Genomic DNA, 20,918 nt, shown 5'->3' with positions numbered 1-20,918 from the left:
CCTCTCTCAATGTGTAATTGAAATGTATGATGCATTTCGATAAAGAGAAATAAGATGCCAGTTTGCATGCAGAATGAAAATTTTCACTTCTCGTCGACATTATTATTATTCTTTGCGTGTCTATTTTCCATGCGATATGTATTAGTTTCGTCACAAATAAAAATAATAATATAATAACGATAGTTATATCGAGATGATAGATCGATAAAGCCATTAAATTGCAATTCATAGAGATAGGACTTCGTAGGAAAAAAAGTGGACTATCGCTGCTCAAAGTGTACTAGTACACACTAGAATGCGCGAATCAAATCGTTGTCGATAGCAAGCTATTTTTTTTACACTTGGCCGATAGATTGTTCCACAAATGCGTCTCACTGCAAAATTACAAGACGTATAAGTACAATTACTGTTAATTAATTAATTAATTACGAGAGGAGGATCTGATTATATAAGATTATTCCACATCTCTCCTGTATCCTGGACGTAACTCAAATAAAAATAGAAAGTTATATCATAAATATATCACATATAATGATATCAAAAGATTTTCTTACAATGTATGATTTTCTGAGAATTGATATCGTGAAATAAGGTTATTGTGTCAAAAAGTCAACGACGACAAAAATGCGGTCGACAAGATTACAGCTTCTTTCCCCATCGAGTCTTGCCGCAAATTGAGGTTTAACGGGAGAATCGAAGCGCAGCGCGTAGACCAGAGAAAACGTAACGAGACGTAAATGTATGGATTGGAGAGGTGCTGCCTGCTGATCGGCACGTAGACATCATAGAAGAGAGAAAGTGCGCGAGTAAACTCGCCCTTCCCCCTTTCTTCAGCGTGGCGACCACGAAAGTAAAGAGAAAGATGCCGACACCGTTACCGCGCATGAAAGAGAGGAAAGTCTTGTGTGTGCGCGATTCACGCGTTCGAAAAGAAAACGATGTACACTAGGCTCTCCTCATTCGATAACGTTCGTTGCGAAATCGATAACGCCGGATAACGAGCACTTCTTGTGCTTGATTTTTTGCATCTCATAAATTATTTAACATGCCAATTATTAAATAAAACAAATAATTTTATATATATATATATATATATATATATATATATACACTTATCATTTAATATATATGTTTATTATTATTATTGCCGAATACCTGGAAAAATATTTTGTTTATTTGAAGGAATGTTATATTGTACTCTGCATTACGTTGTTTGTCTCAGTCTATTTTTTTCTCGATAGAATGACATTCAACAATTTGAACAAAATATGCTTTTCATGCTTGTTTCTCATCTTTTTTATTGCCTTTTTTTATGAAGAAAATATAAACATTGTTTCTTTTTACACAAAAAGTGTAGCTAAAGACTTATCGCATTCATTATGTGATGTAAATTCTTGGATTGTAAAAATATATTCTTAATATTGAAATCCTATTGATAAAAGTAGACGTAAACACTGCAGTTTAGAAATACCGTCTACATAAAACGTAAAACAAATGTACAAAAAAAATTTTTAGAAACAAAATGCAAAAATAATCTAAACTGCCTGAGGAGATTCGGATGCGCAGCAGCCTCTATGTTATGGGATCACGTTTTCGTGTACGATGTTGGCATTGAAAGGATATGCTATGGACTCAACTGGTTTTCACTCCGAGCATTCACCGGTGTACCGCAGTCTGGTTCTTACCGGCGCTAGTCTCAATCCGCTTGCCATTTTACCGGTTTATCATTGGACATTCTTACGCTTCTGACAAAGTTAAACCTTATCAGTCAGGTTAGTACCAAACTTTCAATGGTGACTCTGCCCATTGCGCGTTACAGAAACAAGTGAAATGAAATTTGACTCGAGTATGAGCACAAATATCGAGAGGTCGCTATCGATGTTATAAGAAAATATTAAGTAAAGATAAAAAAAAGACATTCACAAATCGAGTAAAAGTCAACGAAACAACATGTGAAATAGCAACGTGGAAATGTACACAAGTGACACAGCAACGAATGCAACATGATATATGGCCGATGTAAGCATGATTACTGTTGCGATATTTTTGTGACATCCACACAACATCCGCACTTGCATGTGTACCAGTAATGTCGACACGTCACACAAAACTTGTAACTTGATTCTTGCTGAATAAAACGACTATTAATGACTATTAATGACGTTACCAGAAAGAAATAGATAAAAAAAATACAGTATGAAACGTGCGTGGAAATCAAAGACCTTGACACCATTCTCATAACATTTTCACCTTCAAAGAAAAACTTGTGGAATCTACGACAAAGTATGTTTATATTAAAAAATATATATATAAATTATAAATAATTATCCATAAAGTATAATGTCTAAAACAAGAATCCGTTATTTCCTTGTATAATCGTTCTACTGCTATATAATATGTCACACAATAGCCTTAGTAATTGTCCATGCTGTTAATTATAGATCGCAGTCAATTATTCAAGACCGACATGCAGCATATGTAAATTAAGTATCAAATATTCTAGGGACGTGTTTCTATTCTGGTCAAACATTTAAAATGTTTACATATTTAAATATGTGATCTAGAAACTTAAGTTTTCGAGATACGAAATTTTATTTTGAAACAATGGAATATTTTGAAAAAGAAGTAACTAACAACAAAAATGATTTAAAGAAAACTTATATGATCTAAAGGGTGATAAATAGCAATAAAATTAATTTTTGAAAAAAAAAATTGATTTTTTAAGGTTACATAGAAACTTCATTTTAAAAATAAAATTACATGATTTTGTGCATAATACGATTCGTTTAGTTATTCTGCATAAAAGTATTTAAGCAGAGCTATTAAAAAACTAATAAATTACAAGATATTTTATATTTTAACTAAACATATTTCGATATCAAGTTACTTTATTTTCACAATATTTCACCGTTTCGCAATAATTAAGTAAATAATAAAATTTTTTCTATTTCAAAAGTTGAACATTTCTAAGATCAATACAAATTATTCTTTTTAATATTTGATCAATAGAAATACGTCTGCAGAATTTAGATTTATCTATTTATATTCTATATATTTGGCGCGCATGTTTACAATCGTATTTCTTGATGTTATAAAATCAAACAAATGTTACATAAAAAGTTGTTATAAGGAAGATTATTTGTATAGAATTCTTCGAATTTTCTTATTATATTCTAAATCATTTTTATATACATTTTAGATAGTCGTGTATGATGTTTACACACATGTTTATGTGTTTATTTATTGTGTGACGTTTAAAAAATCAACATATATTTTATTTTTTATTAGAAAAATTAATTAGCGATTTATTTCCAGATAATTCACATTTTCCATTGATGTTTAAAAAAATATTTTTTTCGAATGACATGCATTCGGATATTGATGTTTGGCGGTGAATAACGGAAATGGCAGCAATATTAACAACCTTGATTGGCACAACTTCCGTTCTTGGACTCAGTTTGATTCCACTTTTAGCCATCGGTCTCACTGTTTATAGATACAACAACCTTGATCCAGAATCACATCCGCAAAATGCACGCGAGGTATGAAGGCAGAATTAGAAAAGGAGCAATTAGAGAAATTTACTTGTACACTGCTATTCATTAATGTCTAGACTTGTATTTTTACCATTGGTTATCTCATCTTTACGGCATTTATTATAACCATGGACAAAAGAGTCGTATTGTCATGTGTTACCTAAAAATGATCAATTCACATAAATAAGACAAAACACGACAAAAATATCACTTTGTGTAAACGGAAGTTCAGGCATTAAGGCGATGCTGGACTGCCTCTCAAACTTGATCAAGGTCGATAATGTAAAGTCATTCGTGCACATCATTAATAAGATTTCGTATATATTTCTTTTATAGATTTGAAAATTCTTTTCCAGAATTAAAGTACACATATTAATATTCATCTGTGAATTGGACTTTATATAAAGAACAAAAAAATTTTTTTTTAATTGCTCTACTTATCGACTTTTTACGCTATATAACCTAAATTTTTGTTTCACAATTTCGTCTCAATTAGGCACTAAAATCTAATTTTCAAAACTCGACACTGTTTGTTCTCGTCGTCAACTAGTCTGTGAATACGAATTTTGTAGATACAAACTGTAGATTTTTTTTATTAAGCAAACATTGTTATGATGTGACAGCAGATTAACAATTTTTTCCCGTTTTTGGTAGAAACTCCACTCCACAGACTGGTAGCAATGCGTATTCTTTTATTCTGGAGAAGAATTTCCAAATCTATAAAAGAAGTTAAGATATTGCGAAACAAAAGTTACTATCTTTTTGTCGGTAAAACAGACAACTCCATCATCTTCTTAATGAATAACAGTGTACAACATGTAGAATTAGATAGTATTTCACAGTCGATAAAGTAGTGTTCATAATTCACCATCGATTATCGGCAAAACAGACTTAAGATCGATAAATCAACATACAAAAAACAAGAAGCTAATTCTTATACACTTCTGTTCTATTTAACTACAGTAATTAATAGTTTCAAGACACAAAAAATTCTTCTACTGTTTAATGCTTGATTTGATTGATCACTTTAAATTATTCATTTCCGTTGCACATCTATATATGGTAATAAAACAATCAATTATAATTTAAAATGTTTGTAATTTAACAAGAAAGCGAGAGTACGATAACTTTAATTATTTCTGAAAACATTTAAAGCACTAATTATTATCGATACGCTTTCCTGCTTCTTGGTTAATAATTTTTAAAAATACACCGATATTGGTTATTGATAGCATGTGATTTAATAAAGCAAATAGAAAATATAAAAAATTTAAATTTAAAAACATATTTGTTTAAATTAATATTACGCTTTCTTTTTAAAATTATATATATTCTTTCTCCTACCATAACATCTAAGTAACTAATCGTGATATAATTTCAGCTATTACGAATGTACGACTTTATAGTAGTCGGAGGTGGCAGTGCGGGTGCTGTGGTGGCCTCGAGATTATCAGAAGTAGCAAATTGGACGGTGCTACTTTTAGAAGCTGGCGATGATGAAAACGAAATTTCGGACGTTCCCCTGCTTGCCGGATATACTCAACTCACAGAATTTGATTGGAAGTATCAAACCTCACCACCCAGTACGTCCGCCTATTGTCTCGCCATGATAGGCGACAGATGTAATTGGCCTCGCGGTCGCGTTCTTGGAGGAAGCAGTGTTCTCAACGCAATGATTTATGTTCGTGGTAACAGGCACGTAATTTCACTTACAGAACTACTATGTTAGCAAGTTAAAATAATCAAATAATAAATAAGAGTTTGCTTGTAGGCACGATTACGATAACTGGGCTCGATCAGGTAACACGGGATGGAGCTATAAAGAAGTACTCCCTTATTTTCTCAAGTCCGAAGACAATCGTAATCCATATTTAGCAAGAACACCTTATCACAAGACAGGAGGTTACCTGACGGTGCAGGAACCATCTTGGAAAACTCCTTTGGCAATTGCTTTTTTGCAAGCTGGTCAAGAGATGGGCTACGAAAATCGCGACATAAATGGATTCAATCAAACCGGTTTTATGTTAACACAAGCAACGATTCGACGTGGCAGTCGATGTTCGACAGCAAAAGCCTTTCTACGACCAGTGAAAAATAGACCAAATCTGCATATAGCAATGAATGCTCAGGTTTTAAAAGTGCTTTTCAATACCAACAAAAGGGCAACGGGCGTAGAATTTCTTCGTGACGGCAAACAGCAGATTGTGAAGTGCAAAAGAGAAGTTATCTTATCCGCTGGCGCGATTAATTCGCCTCAGTTGCTTATGTTATCCGGAATCGGACCTAGCGAACATTTGAACGAGTTTGGTATACCAGTGATATCCGATCTACGAGTCGGGGATAACCTTCAGGACCATGTAGGTCTTGGTGGGTTGACATTCCTGGTAAACGAACCAATTACTCTAATAAAAGAACGATTTCAAACCGTTTCGGTGATGTATGAGTACATCGTAAAAGAGCGAGGACCCCTGACTACTCCAGGAGTAGAGGCATTAGCTTTTCTTAATACCAAATACGCTAATAAATTCGACTATCCGGATGTGCAATTTCATTTTGCGCCAAGTTCCATCAACTCTGATGGCGAACAAATAAGAAAGATTCTCGGTTTGAGAGATCGTGTATATAACATTATGTACAAACCCTTACACAATGTCGAGACGTGGTCAATTCTTCCACTTTTGCTACGTCCTAAGAGCACAGGTTGGGTCAGATTGAAAAGCAGAAACCCCTTGGTTCAACCGGATATCAATCCAAACTACTTCACGCATAAAGAAGATATGGACGTCCTTATAGAAGGAATCAGGTTAGCGATGAGGGTATCTAATACAAGCGCATTTCAACGTTTCGGCTCGAGACCTCACACAATTCGTATGCCAGGGTGTCATAAATATCCGTTCGATACGTATGAATATTGGGAGTGCGCCATACGACACTTCACCTTCACTATTTATCATCCGACGAGCACTTGTAAAATGGGACCGCGAAGTGAATCCAAGGCTGTCGTGGATCCGCGATTAAGAGTTTACGGAGTGAAAGGACTCAGAGTTGTTGACGCTTCTATAATGCCAACCATTGTTAGTGGCAATCCGAACGCACCAACTATCATGATCGGTGAAAAAGCTAGTGACATTATCAAGGAGGATTGGCGAGTGAAAGGAAAACAAAGTGTCACAGGACGTAGATGACAAACAAAATCGATATTTTGGGATTATATGTATATATAATATATCCCGTTACATCTATCCGGATATATCCCAAATTCCAAATATATCATATAAGAAATAAAACTAAACTTTCTTTTACTTTCTTTTTATAATATATTCTTATAATACCGGTTTTTTATAGATATTTTATTACCACTAAATTGCAAGTATGATTCACACGCAATTTTATCTTCTTTATGAGAACCTGACGAAAGAATCTATCAAGATTCGTATAATAATATTCCAAATAAGAGTGATAAAATAAAGATACATTTCTAAAACAAGTTAATATGCTAAAATGTAAGATTAATATTTATAAAATACCGATTGTACGATGTGAAAGGTTCTCTCATTAGACATTTATAAATATTAATAAACGATTAACGGACAGATTAAAAAAAGAAGAGAAGAAGAAAAAGAGAACGAAAGCAAGAAAAATTAATATGTTGAAAAAAATGTATATATGTGTTAATATAAAATATCTTATGTACATATATTAAAATGAAATATGCAGTGTTTCAGAATCAACAAACAAAAAATTTTAATAACCAGCGATTTAATGGCAGTGCCATTCTATGTAAAATATGTAAAAAATATTAATTTATTACATTAAATGTCTGTCAACTAATTATACTATTTATTTTTATATAATGTACTACTCCTCTTCTAAATATGGTAATACGTAACTTGTTAAAAATTTTATGCAAAATTGATGAGAAGAATGTGGATAAACCATTAATCTTATCGCTAAATCAATCATCCGTGGTCACCAACGTCTCCTTATGCTTATACAAATAGATAATTTGCTTTAAAAATTACAGTCTAGAGATAGCTTTTTTGATTCGCAGGATCAGTTTTTAAATGTGACTTTTAAAAAATTAAATAGCTGCTACCAAAAATTTTAAAAATAAAATTTTTCGAAAATTACATGTTATTTTTTTTTAATCCTTGTTTATTCTTCGCCAACAATCCTCAAGTATTCTTTAAAACTATACTCTTATACATCTGTGATAAAACTTATTTCCTTTATGAGGATTTATAATGATTAAAAATAAAGATTGATGGTAAAATTTTCAGATTCTCAAAAATCAACGACAAAAAACTCTTAGGTTTCCACAAAGCTACAAAAATAACTTCATATAAAAAAAGCAATTTCAAAAACACCATTACCTATTTCAATCCGAAATACGGAGCTGTAAAAAAATTCACCATCAAATTATTTTCAACCCTTATAAGGTATGTCATATGTGAATGTGTCAGTTATAAATTATAATTCATTCGATAACGGGTGTTCATTGTTAGAAGCGCACTTGCTGAAAGTATGAATGCGAAAAGTACTATTCGATATTACCAATGTCCGAGATCGTGACTTTCAAATTGCAAGTGGGCGGATGTAATTTTACATAACGTTGCATCTCGTGCCAAAGAGAGTAGCGTATGGCGAAGTGCATATTTTCATGCATGTGCGCGTGTTTTTACTCTCTATTTCCGCTTCCTAGTCTTATCTGTTAACGCATCTGACAGAACAAATATAGTAATTTAATAGATATAGCAATTCAACGAAGCAAATACATGCCATTGCAAATTAACATCGATTTTATTTCCGCCTTTTCGACTTTTTGTAAACGTATTTCATATTTTTTTAATACAGCTTTCTCGATGTTATAAAAAATTGATATCCTAGCATCACACGCATCCTTCTCTCAGTATATATTTGAATATATACAAAATGAAATTCAATGTATACGAAAAAAGATGGACTACTAAGAGAGTGAAAGTGACCAACCGTCGTCGTATTTACATCAGACTTTAGTCTGTTAACTTTATGCGCGAAAATAGCTTGCGTAAAGCTTGCATACAACTAACGAAAGAAAATGTAGACAAGAGAAAGGTGTTCCGAGAAACATATTACATAAGGTTTGGACAAACTACTTTCTTACGTGTACTTTTTAATAATCAAAATACTTACAGCTTTATTTGCCTCTACAGATCAAAAATTTTGAAAATATGAGAGATAATGTTATTTATTTAAGATGTTAATTCAAATTTTATAAAAAAATTCCCTAAAAATTCTCGGATTTTCTAAAAACTTCATGTAAAATTCCTACATAAGATTAGAAAAATTTTTAATGTAGTTTTAAAATATTTCATTACATTTTTTAAATCTTAAGCATACCAATCACAAAAAGCTACTTAAGTTCTGTACATTAAATTTGAGAAAATACCAAAAAGAAATATTATTTAAATGTGATATGTGGCGACCTATGCGCAATATATGGGAATTCGAAAAATGATTAAACACACAATTTTAAACAGCAATTTAAAACGATGTATTGCTTTCTATTGTTGTTAATTTTTTAAACTCACAAGTCATATAAAAATATAGATGTGTGGATGTACATGGCATATTTATTACTAATTGATTTTGCATTAAAAAAACTCAAAGTGATAATTTTGCTAAAAAAATAATAATAAGATATAAAAGTAAACTTCAAAAATTTCTCTAAATACAAATAAAATCTTATAAAAATTCAGGATTTTAAGAAATAAAAACTAAATTTTCTGTTAGTTTGTGCGCGGCAGTGTACAATAAATGTGACATTCTGATGAGTCTACATTCTGAAAAAAATCCGTTTAAAATTGATTTGAAAATCCATTTAAAAAGTAAGAAACGAATATTACCGATCGGAAAAAAAATCGATGTAGGCTAAGATGAAAATCGATCAAAACGTCCAATCAGAAAGTGTCGATTATATTATATCTAATCAATATTATTAAAATTATTACAATTTTTTTATTAAATATCGATAGATAACACAACACAAACCACACAAAACATAAAGCACAATATACAACACTGCGTCACACTGCTGTTCACGCACACGCTGCTGTAAGGTCTGTGGCACACGCTTTCCGTAAGACGTAACAGTAAGGTTTCGATGCACTGGATTGGGCGACCGTAACCGTAACTGGCTAAATCGAGTATGTGATTGTTCAAAACCTTACTGTTACGACTTACGGAAAGCGTGTGCCACAGGCCTAACGCTGAACGAAATAATAGAGAGAAGCTGATACATGCACGCCAGATCGTGCACGCCTGATACGGATACAACCGTTAGCATGACTTTACATAATTGTTTACTAATACAAACGCAATTAATGAAATGTGCGCGCGTATATATGTACGTATTTTATCGGACTTCTAAATCAGATATAGTACATTAGGTCGGAATTCAGTTTAATCGGATAAAATACCTGTTTTTAATCGATCAAGTGCAATGTCCGATTATAGTATGGTATATGAATTTAAATGAATAAATAAATTACGGTTCATTATCCGTTTATATTTCCTCGGAAAGTACATTTCATCGAATAAAGGCATTCATTATTTCATCGGACAGCCCCAAATCCATTCAAAATTAATCGGATATAGCATCCGAACGGTATTTTCCAGGATTAGAACTGCTGGATATTTTTCTCAGGGTACTTATGTTGGTGACGTAACTTTATCAACTCTTGTCAAAATCATATGGTATTTTTATCTTAATTTTTATGTATATTTATCAACATTAACTCAATTTCACAAGTTCAAATGCGTGATAATTTTAGCAATGTCTTGTACGTGCACTTTTTCTTTCCTCTCATCAAAAAATATGTAAATTCATTAAAATTTGTTAATAAGAAATGTAAATAAAATGCAACTAGAAGAGTAAATTTGTTGTAACGACCAAATTATAATATTGATGAAAAAACGTGGACTATTTCGTTATACATAATGAATTTCTTTAAAGCAAAACACCACTCAATTACTCATCGTTATTTATTAATAACGCGTTTTCTAAAGTAAAAAGAATTTTATAGTAATTTGCATATTATGTGTGACTGCAATAATACAGCATTCAAATCATTATGCAAATAATATAACAATGTAATCAATGCACAGACACACACACACACACACACAATGTTTCAAATCATCAAAATTGGTTTCATTAAAAATGGAAATTTTGCGTATTGCAAAGTTTACCATATAGTTTTATATATAAACAACAGAATAATATCAGAAGAATACGCTTATCACCCCTTTTTATAATGCGACCTGAATTTTCCGATCCCCGTATTATTTTTCGCGAACAATCACGTTCGTGCGAAGGCTGTTCGGTTATCACACTACTGTTGATTGGGGTGGATAAGATGGGTAAGCTGGGTAGGCAAAAGGTAGGAAGGTAGGTAGGTAGGTAGGTAGGTAGGTAGGTAGGTAGGTAGGTAGGTAGGTAGGTAGATAGGTGTTGCGTATGTAACCACAGTAAGAGAATACTTTCACTGCCAGAGTGCGGCTGGAAGTCTTCGGAGAGAGCAAGAAAAACTAGGCACGATTGAACGACCGACAAGGACGATAAGAGTGAAATGGATGGAGGTATATCGGTGCAGTACCGTATTGCTCTTCCGACTATCATTACCGACTCCATAGCGGACACTCGACTGTCGTCGCGTCACCTGGCGAGTTTCCAGAATCCAGAGAATCCTTTCGGTAACGTTTTAGCGGTAAAATCTTTATCGAGATAAAATCGATACAAAACGATCGTTGATGCAGTCTCTTTTACCGGTGTGAAAAATATTTGGAGTAATTTTTGAATAGCCATCGAATAGTGACAGTGTTGGTGCAATATTGATTAATTACAGAAGAATACTACCAAGAACATTGACATATCAAGAAAATGATATGTCAAGAGTACAGAGTGCTAAGATAATGTGTTATACATACGTATCGTGTAATATTTGTTCTGGGATCATTATTATGCAAAGAGTGTTATAAAAACTTCCTTTATATAATGATAAATTCAATCAAGTTAATTATTCAAAAATATTAATAATGCAAATATTGAAAAATACGTAATCTTTTTTTATGATTCAATGTATCCTTGATGAATTACCAGTAATATTACAGCACTAATATAAACTGGGAAAAATTATCGATTGGTTTTGATCGCAGATTTAAAAAATTACAACATATCTCTCCAAAATAAATTTCTTTTATTACGTCAAAAATATTAGAATTTTTGTGCTTAAAGAAAACTGTGTTTTATGTTTGTCCAGAATAAAGTTTTCTGTTATAAACCTCAAAAACTTAATATGAATAATATAACTTAAAAGATAATATAATTTTATTTGATTATACATTGAAAGTCACATGCATTTATTGATACGTAAGACACGTAAGTGCGATCTTTAAACGTTTCTACATAATGTACAATAGTATAACAATGTCGCAAAAACGCCAATATCGTTGCTAATTACTTGAAACTAAGTTATTAAAATAATAATATATACGTATCGTAAGTACTCTGACATTAAAACATTAATTTTCCTGCAACATTCAAAGCTTGTAGTAATGACATTTCAAATTTTAAGTAATTATAAAAAAATAAGGATTTAAACTCTAATTGACACATTTTCACTTAATACATACTTTGATTGGAGCATTTAAAGCATAAAATTTATTTTCAATAAATTTCTTTATAAATAATGTAAGAGTAATAAGATAATTTTATATCATTATATAAACTTTTCTCATTCCGTTTATAAAGATTTATCTTCTCAACATTTACCCTGCAGTTGGATATCTCGTATGTTTTACGCTATTATTACTGCGACGTATCGTTTTATATTTATTCATAATTAATTTTTTTTGCTCGTCGCGTCTTTTTTCATTCATAGCAAAAAAGAAAGTTATACAACATTTATACGTGTAAAATAATTATCTCGCAAACATGAAAAAAATTTTATTAAACTGTGACGCATGTTCAAATTAATAAACTGGTCATATAAAATATTTATTCCACAATTTTATCAAAAGTATTTCCGACCAATTATCTATCAAAAACTATTGCGTGTAAGTTTACAAATTTATGACTTTCAATAAAATATTATAATTGGCAAATAATGAAAACTTGCACCAATTAATTGACTTTTCTTCACTTTTCAGTTTCTGATTTTGTGAAAACTATAACATCTCTCAGGAGATTTACATGCAGCAATAATATTATTTGTATAAATGTATAATTATATAAGTAACTATTTTTAATTATATCAACGAATTAATTCAAATATTGCAACCAATATCACAATATGCGGTAAATATACGGTTTGAAATTATTTACAATATTATCGGATAAAATTTTGCAATTCTGCAATTCTGTCTGAGGTCTAACAAGCGATTTCAGGAAAAGTAAAGACCGCTTCCGCATCGCTTTCTGTGTGTAATATAAAATCTGCCGAGCGTGTTTCTATCGGTCTCGTACCTTTCACAATTTCCTTCTTATTTTCCTTAGGAACAATTCGAATAATATCATAAAATAGCTTTAATATCTTTATATTGAAGCAGCATCGGCAGTTTTCGAAATTTATTGTACTTGTAATGTATTTGTAATCAACAATAATAATACCAATTGATTCATATTTACAAAGAGAGAGAGAGACTTTACAATATACAATTTATCGATCCAATCTTTCACAAAATATGTAGGCAGGCTAAATTATTAACTAAATAAACAAAAAATATATTTCTCAAATATTACAGAGATACGGAACTGCTGAGTATACACGCATTGAATAGCATTAATACTTCAAAAAGTACCTAGTCCAATCATTCTCATCGTTGTTCATCAAAGAGGAAGCCTTCGAGGTCTTTGAATGAATCATAATACAACATATAGAAATTGTTCTCCGGAAGTTACAAAGTTGAAATTATCTTACAATTACAGGTACGTATATATGATTTTCATGTAATCTCTGTATTATAAATATAAAAGTATAAGTAATGAAAATTAAAACTCTCGCTCTCTTTTTCTTTTCTTCTTTTAAAACTAGTAGTCTTTTTCCAAATTTTTATATTACTTGTATTTTTAATTTTCTATATATTTAAAGAAAATTTATTCGAGAATGGCAACTTTTTTTAAATAGAAATCTTTAATGTTTGTTTTTTTGCTGACATCGATAAATCACGGATACATTTGCAATTTTACGCTGCCTTTCGCATTGCTATAATAGATTCATCTTGACACTTATTTGACTATTATAAAAATCGAGTGAACATTTTTATAAACAAAAAAGCGCACATGTTTTGAAACGACAATAAGATAATCACACGATCGAATTATATAAGGACAGCAAAAAAGATAAGAGAAAGAGGAAAAGAGAGAGGCGGCATAACGTAACTCCACGAGTCGTCTCGTAAAAAGAAACGAGTTAGAGGTTTATGCCAGTGAAACACTTTCTCCTTTTCCGTTATGAGATCACCATCTCGTTCTTCCGGCGGATCGGGACATAACTGCAGGCATAACGAGGCACTTCATACACGGTTTATTCATTCAATTTACATGTAAATCGAAACTTGTGTTGTGCGACTATCAAAACAGCTCTTATTAAATTAAACGCTAGCTATACTAGTGCGCGTTGATGGGGCACGATCGTCTTTAATTCGTTCAGACTTCGGCATTTCCTTGTTCCACGTCGCGCGATATCCGCACTAACTGTTCCTTCTTCCGCAACTAGAAACTTATTACTATTTTTACTTTGTGTTGCTACGAATGAAGTTAATTACATTACTCAACAAATTTCAAATTTTTTTGCACAGTAATAACAATTTCGAATTTTTTAAAACTCTGATTTAAAAAATTAAAACAAATTTCAGATTATATAATTTGTTTTCATCTTTCCAAGTAAAAATATAGATCAAATTTTGAAAAAAGTATTAATGTGTGCTTAACCCTTCAGCGGCATTGACGCATATGCACTAAGAAAAACGTTTGATTAATTGTATGGAAGAGTCTAATAAATTTTACTGTATTGTTCCAGTAAGATGTATAAGGTTAAATCAACAAAAGATACCTCTATACTTTTTACATGACTGCATACAGTATTATTTAGCGGACTTGGTTGACAACGTAGGTTTAGATTAGATTAGGTTTTAACGAATAGTCACGTTATTTTTGCAGGACTTCTCGCATGTATAAGTTTAATTGCCGATCCAGTAAAATTTACGGAACTAAGATGTATATTTAATGAAACTTTCTTCTCAGTGTGGCGTAAAAAATATGCGTGCATTGACGCCATATAGCGCATATCGTTTATTTTTTAATTGGCTGGATCGATTTGCATAAAAAATGATATCATAGGTATTGTATCGTTAAATATGAATCTAAGGTCAAAACTCCAAAATTCAAAATGGCGAACCCAAAATGGCGGTCAAAAATAATCAAAATTTTTCGATTTTTATGAAATGTAATACTCAAGGAGGGGTGATTTTGGAAAAATCTTTATAACCATGCTTTTACAACACATGTGATCATAAAATAAAAAAATTAGGTTCGTTTAGGTTACATGTGATAAGCAAAAATCCATTCTTTTTTAACACACTCCTTTATAATAATATAAAATTTATTCAGGAGTTCATAATATTATAAATTAATAAGTTGAAAACATATGTAAGTTATGGTCCTAAACACCCCTGAATTAAAGACATTATTCAAATAAACAAAATTAAAAAAATTTGTGTCCGCCATGTGGGTCCGCCATTTTAAATTTTATTTAACTTATCTTTCTCTCGGTTATATATTTATATTTCTTTTTTTTCTTTATTTTAATTTATGCAAATTGTCAAAACAAGTTTTGTAAAAGTATTTAGTGTATTTATCGCAGTATGGCTGAATTCGGATCTGACACTTTGTATACGAACAATACTTTTTCTTATCAATTTTACTCAATTTGTGAGATCGAACATTATTTTCTATTTTCAGATAATAATTAATCAGTTATATTTATAGCAAATTTTTTTGCAGTATGTTTTTTGACAAACTGCATATTCAATAAAACTAAAAATATTCAATAAATAAAAAGTACAAAAAAACACAATTAAAAATACAAAAAAATAAACAAAAACACAAGAAAATCTTATTTATGTTCATCTCCTCGTGGTAAAATTCGGACAATGGCTATAATTGTAGACGGCTAAGAAACGTAAAAAAATATATGTATCCATGAGTACATAATTTCAAACGCACACGCGCATATATATAGACACATACTTGCATAAATATACATATGTATTTGTAAAAAGCAACTTTCCTATTGGGTATTAGTTAGGTTTTCTAACTAAATATTGGTTTTTTACCACCATGATACGACTTTTAAGCTGCCATTTTAAATCAGCCATTTTTTTCTTAAAAAAATAATTTTGATTCAAGAAATTTGCAAAGTTTTTATATTTTTCACTTATAACTGCTTTAAAATTCAGCAAAAATAAAAAAATTCAAGATATGTCCATTTATTTGCCTCCATTTTGTTTCCACCATCTTATTTTAAAAAAATACGGCATGCTTTTCAAAGGCTTAGACATATAGAACGCGATATATCCATGTTTCGGTGATTTTCAAAAACTATAAATGATAGTAAATTAAAGATGTATAAAAAATAATTCGTGAAAATTTCGATTTTTCGTTGAAAATCATGCTGTAACTTTTGAACAAACAAAATTTTCGAAATTCTGACAACTACATTTGAAAGAGCAACCACGAAAACATAAAGAATGACCTTCATACAATTTTTTTCTGCTTTAACCTAAGAAATTATGGCGATAACAATTGCATGGAAAAAAATGTCCATTTGGTCCTTAACGAGTTAATACATTGACTATGTAACCTATCGCGCGCTAGTTTTCATTTAATTTAGATTTAATATTTTTGTCATCTATATTATTATTATTGTTATTATTTCTTTCTTTCCACGGACGCGCGCGTTACATTATTATTATTATTATCATTATTATTATTATTATTATTATTATTATTATTATTATTATTATTATTATTATTACAGAACAAAGCAGGATGGAAACAATTCCTAAAAACCAATGGAAGCGTCATGAAAAGTATAAATATCGACGTATTTTTCAATATTCATGAAACTAAGATGATTAGCATAGCATCGTCGCGACATTCCATTACAAGCAATGGAATTCAATGAGACAGCAAGATTAATCTAAAGATATTAAAAATTCATAAGGCAAAGTTTTATTTTCTTGCCAGGATGGTCTTTAGCGCGATAGTAGTAACAACAGCTTTAAAAGGCGCTATCGGTTTAGTGGGCACAGGTTTATGGCTCGTACCATTGTTAATTGCGGGTCTCTCTTATTATCGTTACGATCAGCTTGACCCCGAGAGTCGACCCATCGATAAATATCCTCTCTATTCCGATTATGATTTCATCGTAATCGGAGGTGGATCGGCTGGAGCGGTAATTGCCAGTCGATTATCGGAGGTATCAAATTGGAACGTATTATTGTTAGAGGCTGGTCCAGACGAAAACGAGATTACAGACGTGCCATCTTTGGCCGCATACCTACAGTTAACTAAGTTGGATTGGAAATATAAGATCGAGGCTACGGGTAAAGCTTGCTTGGCTATGAAGGGCGGCCGTTGTAACTGGCCACGCGGTAAAGTTCTTGGCGGTAGCAGTGTTCTCAACTACATGTTGTACGTTCGCGGTAACAAATTAGACTATGATCATTGGGAATCTCTGGGTAATACTGGCTGGGGATACGATCAAGTTCTTTATTATTTCAAAAAGTCAGAAGACAATCGAAACCCGTACTTACAGAAGAGTCCTTATCACGCAACCGGTGGCTATTTAACAGTGCAGGAGTCACCATGGAAAACACCTTTAGTAGTCGCTTTTGTTCAAGCTGGCGTTGAATTGGGATACGAAAATAGGGACATAAATGGTGAAAGACAGACAGGCTTTATGATATCACAAGGAACTATTCGCAGAGGAAGCAGATGCTCCACTGCAAAAGCTTTCCTGCGACCTGTACGATTACGTAAGAACATTCATACAGCTATGAACAGTCATGTGACGAGAATCGTGATCGATCCGTTAACCATGAGAGCGATTGGCGTCGAGTTTATCAGAAACGGTCGGAGGCAGATAGTAAAAGCGCGCAAAGAAGTGATATTGTCGGCAGGTGCCATCAACAGTCCTCAGATTTTAATGCTCTCAGGAATTGGACCAAAGGAGCATCTAAAACATATTGGTATTCCCGTTATCAAAGATCTTCAAGTCGGCGACAATCTTCAGGATCATATAGGCATGGGCGGCTTAACATTCTTGATTGATAAGCCAGTCGCTATAGTTCAGGATCGTTTTCAACCGGTTCCTATGATGATGCATTACGTAGTTAACGGCAGAGGACCCATGACAACTTTGGGTGGTGTGGAAGGTTACGCTTTCGTAAATACAAAGTATGCCAATAACTCTATCGATTACCCGGATGTGCAATTTCATATGGCGCCAGCTTCTATTAATTCCGACGCGGGAGTGCAAGTTCGAAAAGTTTTAGGATTAACGGATGAAGTGTACAATACAGTCTACAGGCCGATCACGAATCAAGACGCCTGGACTATCATGCCTCTTTTATTGAGGCCTAAGTCTCGTGGCACTATACGTTTGAGAAGTTCCAATCCTTTTCATAATCCTATCATTAACGCGAGTTACTTTTCCGATCCCATGGACATTGCCGTTCTGATAGAAGGTGCAAAGCTTGCAATCAAAGTTAGCGAGGCGAAGGTTTTTAAACAATTTGGCTCAAGACTTCATCGCGTCAAGCTACCGGGTTGCAGACATCTCAAATTCGGCACCGATGCCTACTGGGAATGCCATATTCGACACATTTCTATGACAATCTATCACCCTGTAGGCACTGTCAAAATGGGACCTCCGACTGATCCTACCGCCGTAGTGGATCCAAGATTGCGGGTGTATGGAATCGCGGGTCTTCGAGTTATCGACGCGTCCATCATGCCAACAATATGCAGCGGCAATACAAACGCTCCTGTCATTATGATCGGCGAGAAAGGTGCCGATCTCATTAAACAAGATTGGTCTGCCATCTGAGCATTGGCAACTAATAACGGAAATAAATGCAAATTCCAAAGATGCCGAGAAAAAAAATAATTTGGAATATATTAACAATTCAACTTATTCGTAAATGTTTTTATTACGTAAACCTAAGCATATCACGCAGAAATAATTATTTCTTAAAAGGAAAGTATAAGAGTAAGTTTAAAAACTTCAGAAATTCTTAGATAAAATATTAAATTTACGTGCGATATATTACAATTAACGCATTTAACCAATCGTAACAAATACAAAACCAATAATACATTCATATAATTTTACACATTTCTGATAAATAATTTATAATTATTCAATATGCAAACATGCAATAAAACCTACATGACATGTAAATAATACAAAAGTGAAATAGTTATATATTTATCTATCATATGCAATTATATGCAAAATTATTCAAATAATTCAAATTATACAAGTCATTAAACGCAGAAATACGTTATATAACCGTATCTTATCGTATTTTATTATTATTAATTACATTATATAATTCCATCCGATAACAGAATAATTACTGTGTAAAGCGTAATTTTACAAAAAATTGTAACAAGGATAAAGAACAATATTATCGATAAATCTTAGTAATAAATAAGGCCAGTTCGGAGTAGAGTCACGAGGTTATATATAAAAACAATTAAGTATGTCGTGTATGTATATTTCTCAGGTACAGAATTGTTAAAGTTTCTCGGTTTTCTTACGTGCCATATGACGAGTCTGGCGTTTTCCGTTAAGTACGTTAGATTTTTTAGGTGTTATTACCTAAGCGTATGTATACGTATGTATATATTATGTAACAAAATAATTAATAATTTTTCGTGATTTTTTGAGTGAGATTACAATTTGCTACTTGTTACTTTGTTGCCTATATTACAAAGTCAAACGCTAAATTAATCCTTTCGTACCTCCAGTTTTCTTTAAAAAAAAAAGAATAATAATAAATAAATAAATAAACTATTTTATACACGGAGAAAAATTTATAGCAAAAATTACTACGACAGTAGCTACGGATCACAAGAAGAAATTTCAAAGAATTAATATATCATAAGTCATAAGTAATGTACATACTATTATAATTTGATGAAAAACATAGTAATAATGTTTATAATTTCTTCCTTGTTCGGTGCTTACTATTTATCATAATAATTTTTACTATAAAATTTTCTCCGTGTATAGACACAGTTCTAGGATTTTAAAATTGCTGATTCTAAATCAACTATCAAAATTGAATAATGGAAGATTCAAGATGATCATATAATAAAATGCTAAAATATCAATATATTTAAAATAACTGCACGGATTAAAATTCTTTTCCGACTACTGATTACAAATCAAACGTAAAAAAATAAAACTTTATTCTACAATACATTTAGAACGATATAAATATTTTGAAAGTCTGAAAGACAAATTGTAGATTGCGCACATTTTAATTATACATATAAACTATTACAATATTTATCATAATCAAATTTTAAGTATTTTGCATTTCTTTCACAATTAAATAAGATTTTAACTATATAATTAGCATAAATTCTATAAATTTTCAATAATATACGATTATACTTCACTATTTAAAAGTTGAATTTTTCACAAAGTTTACATAACTATATTTTATTAAAAACAGAAATTTCGAAGTGCAACGATTTGTAGCTTTCTTTTTGGAAGATAGAAAACAAGCAAAAGAAAAAGTCAATAGAATTATTTGTTTAAAAAAGTTATGATGATTTGTGTAATTGAAACATTTATGTTCCAGAGGTAAGAAAGGATTAATCTATTTAATTAAACAACTATAAGAATTGTTAAGAATTGTATTTTCTTGTTGTATGTTTGTAAAATAAATAATGCTGCGATTTAAAAAATTTTCTTCTTTTCCTTTTATCTAATTTTATTATTCTTTTCTTTCCTTTTATTCTGTCTGAATGCTATATAATTATTCTATCGCACATATAAAATATATACACAGTTCAAACAACCATATATATCCTTCTAACCGATATGTTCCTTCATTTACACCTTATCTTAATTTTAGAAGCAACAAATTAGAATAATCTGAAGAAAATTTGAAGCAACAAGTTACAGTGAGACAAATATGTCTGTGTCTTACTCTAACTTATTGCCAATATTGCAGTGCAGCAAGAAACAGGCCTCAAGGCTATTTAAAAAACCTCCAGTTAATCTTTCAATTCCCACAATTTTACGCCTCTAAGGAGCAGAC

At 31.6% G+C, this 20,918-nt stretch overlaps 3 protein-coding genes across 7 annotated transcripts in view; 2 read left to right on the top strand and 1 right to left on the bottom strand.

The window, feature by feature from the left end:
* Positions 1 to 20,918, bottom strand: part of LOC105837411 (flotillin-2) — a 193,132-nt gene that overhangs the window by 115,441 nt on the left and 56,773 nt on the right. The window lies entirely within an intron of this gene.
* On the top strand, positions 1,243 to 7,638 carry LOC105833807 (glucose dehydrogenase [FAD, quinone]). 3 transcript variants are annotated; one of them, XM_012675810.3, is made up of 4 exons: positions 1,243 to 2,283; positions 3,316 to 3,542; positions 4,918 to 5,231; positions 5,308 to 7,638. In XM_012675810.3, the coding sequence occupies exons 2-4, from the start codon at positions 3,405 to 3,407 to the stop codon at positions 6,719 to 6,721; spliced, it is 1,866 nt and encodes a 621-aa protein (XP_012531264.1). In that variant the 5' UTR covers positions 1,243 to 2,283; positions 3,316 to 3,404; the 3' UTR covers positions 6,722 to 7,638. The 3 variants fall into 3 exon arrangements, with proteins under 3 accessions (XP_012531264.1, XP_036147142.1, XP_036147141.1); XM_036291249.1 differs by having other exon boundaries at positions 2,442 to 3,542; XM_036291248.1 differs by having other exon boundaries at positions 1,243 to 3,542.
* On the top strand, positions 9,210 to 20,849 carry LOC105833806 (glucose dehydrogenase [FAD, quinone]). Of its 2 annotated transcripts, none has more exons than XM_028190092.2 (2): positions 9,210 to 11,270; positions 13,320 to 20,849. In XM_028190092.2, the coding sequence occupies exon 2, from the start codon at positions 16,826 to 16,828 to the stop codon at positions 18,686 to 18,688; it is 1,863 nt and encodes a 620-aa protein (XP_028045893.1). In that variant the 5' UTR covers positions 9,210 to 11,270; positions 13,320 to 16,825; the 3' UTR covers positions 18,689 to 20,849. The 2 variants fall into 2 exon arrangements, with proteins under 2 accessions (XP_028045893.1, XP_028045894.1); XM_028190093.2 differs by having other exon boundaries at positions 9,210 to 13,503; positions 16,616 to 20,849.

This window comes from Monomorium pharaonis, chromosome 8, assembly GCF_013373865.1.
Source record: "Monomorium pharaonis isolate MP-MQ-018 chromosome 8, ASM1337386v2, whole genome shotgun sequence".
Lineage (NCBI taxonomy): Eukaryota > Metazoa > Arthropoda > Insecta > Hymenoptera > Formicidae > Monomorium > Monomorium pharaonis.
This window is presented reverse-complemented; position numbering and strand designations above follow the sequence as displayed.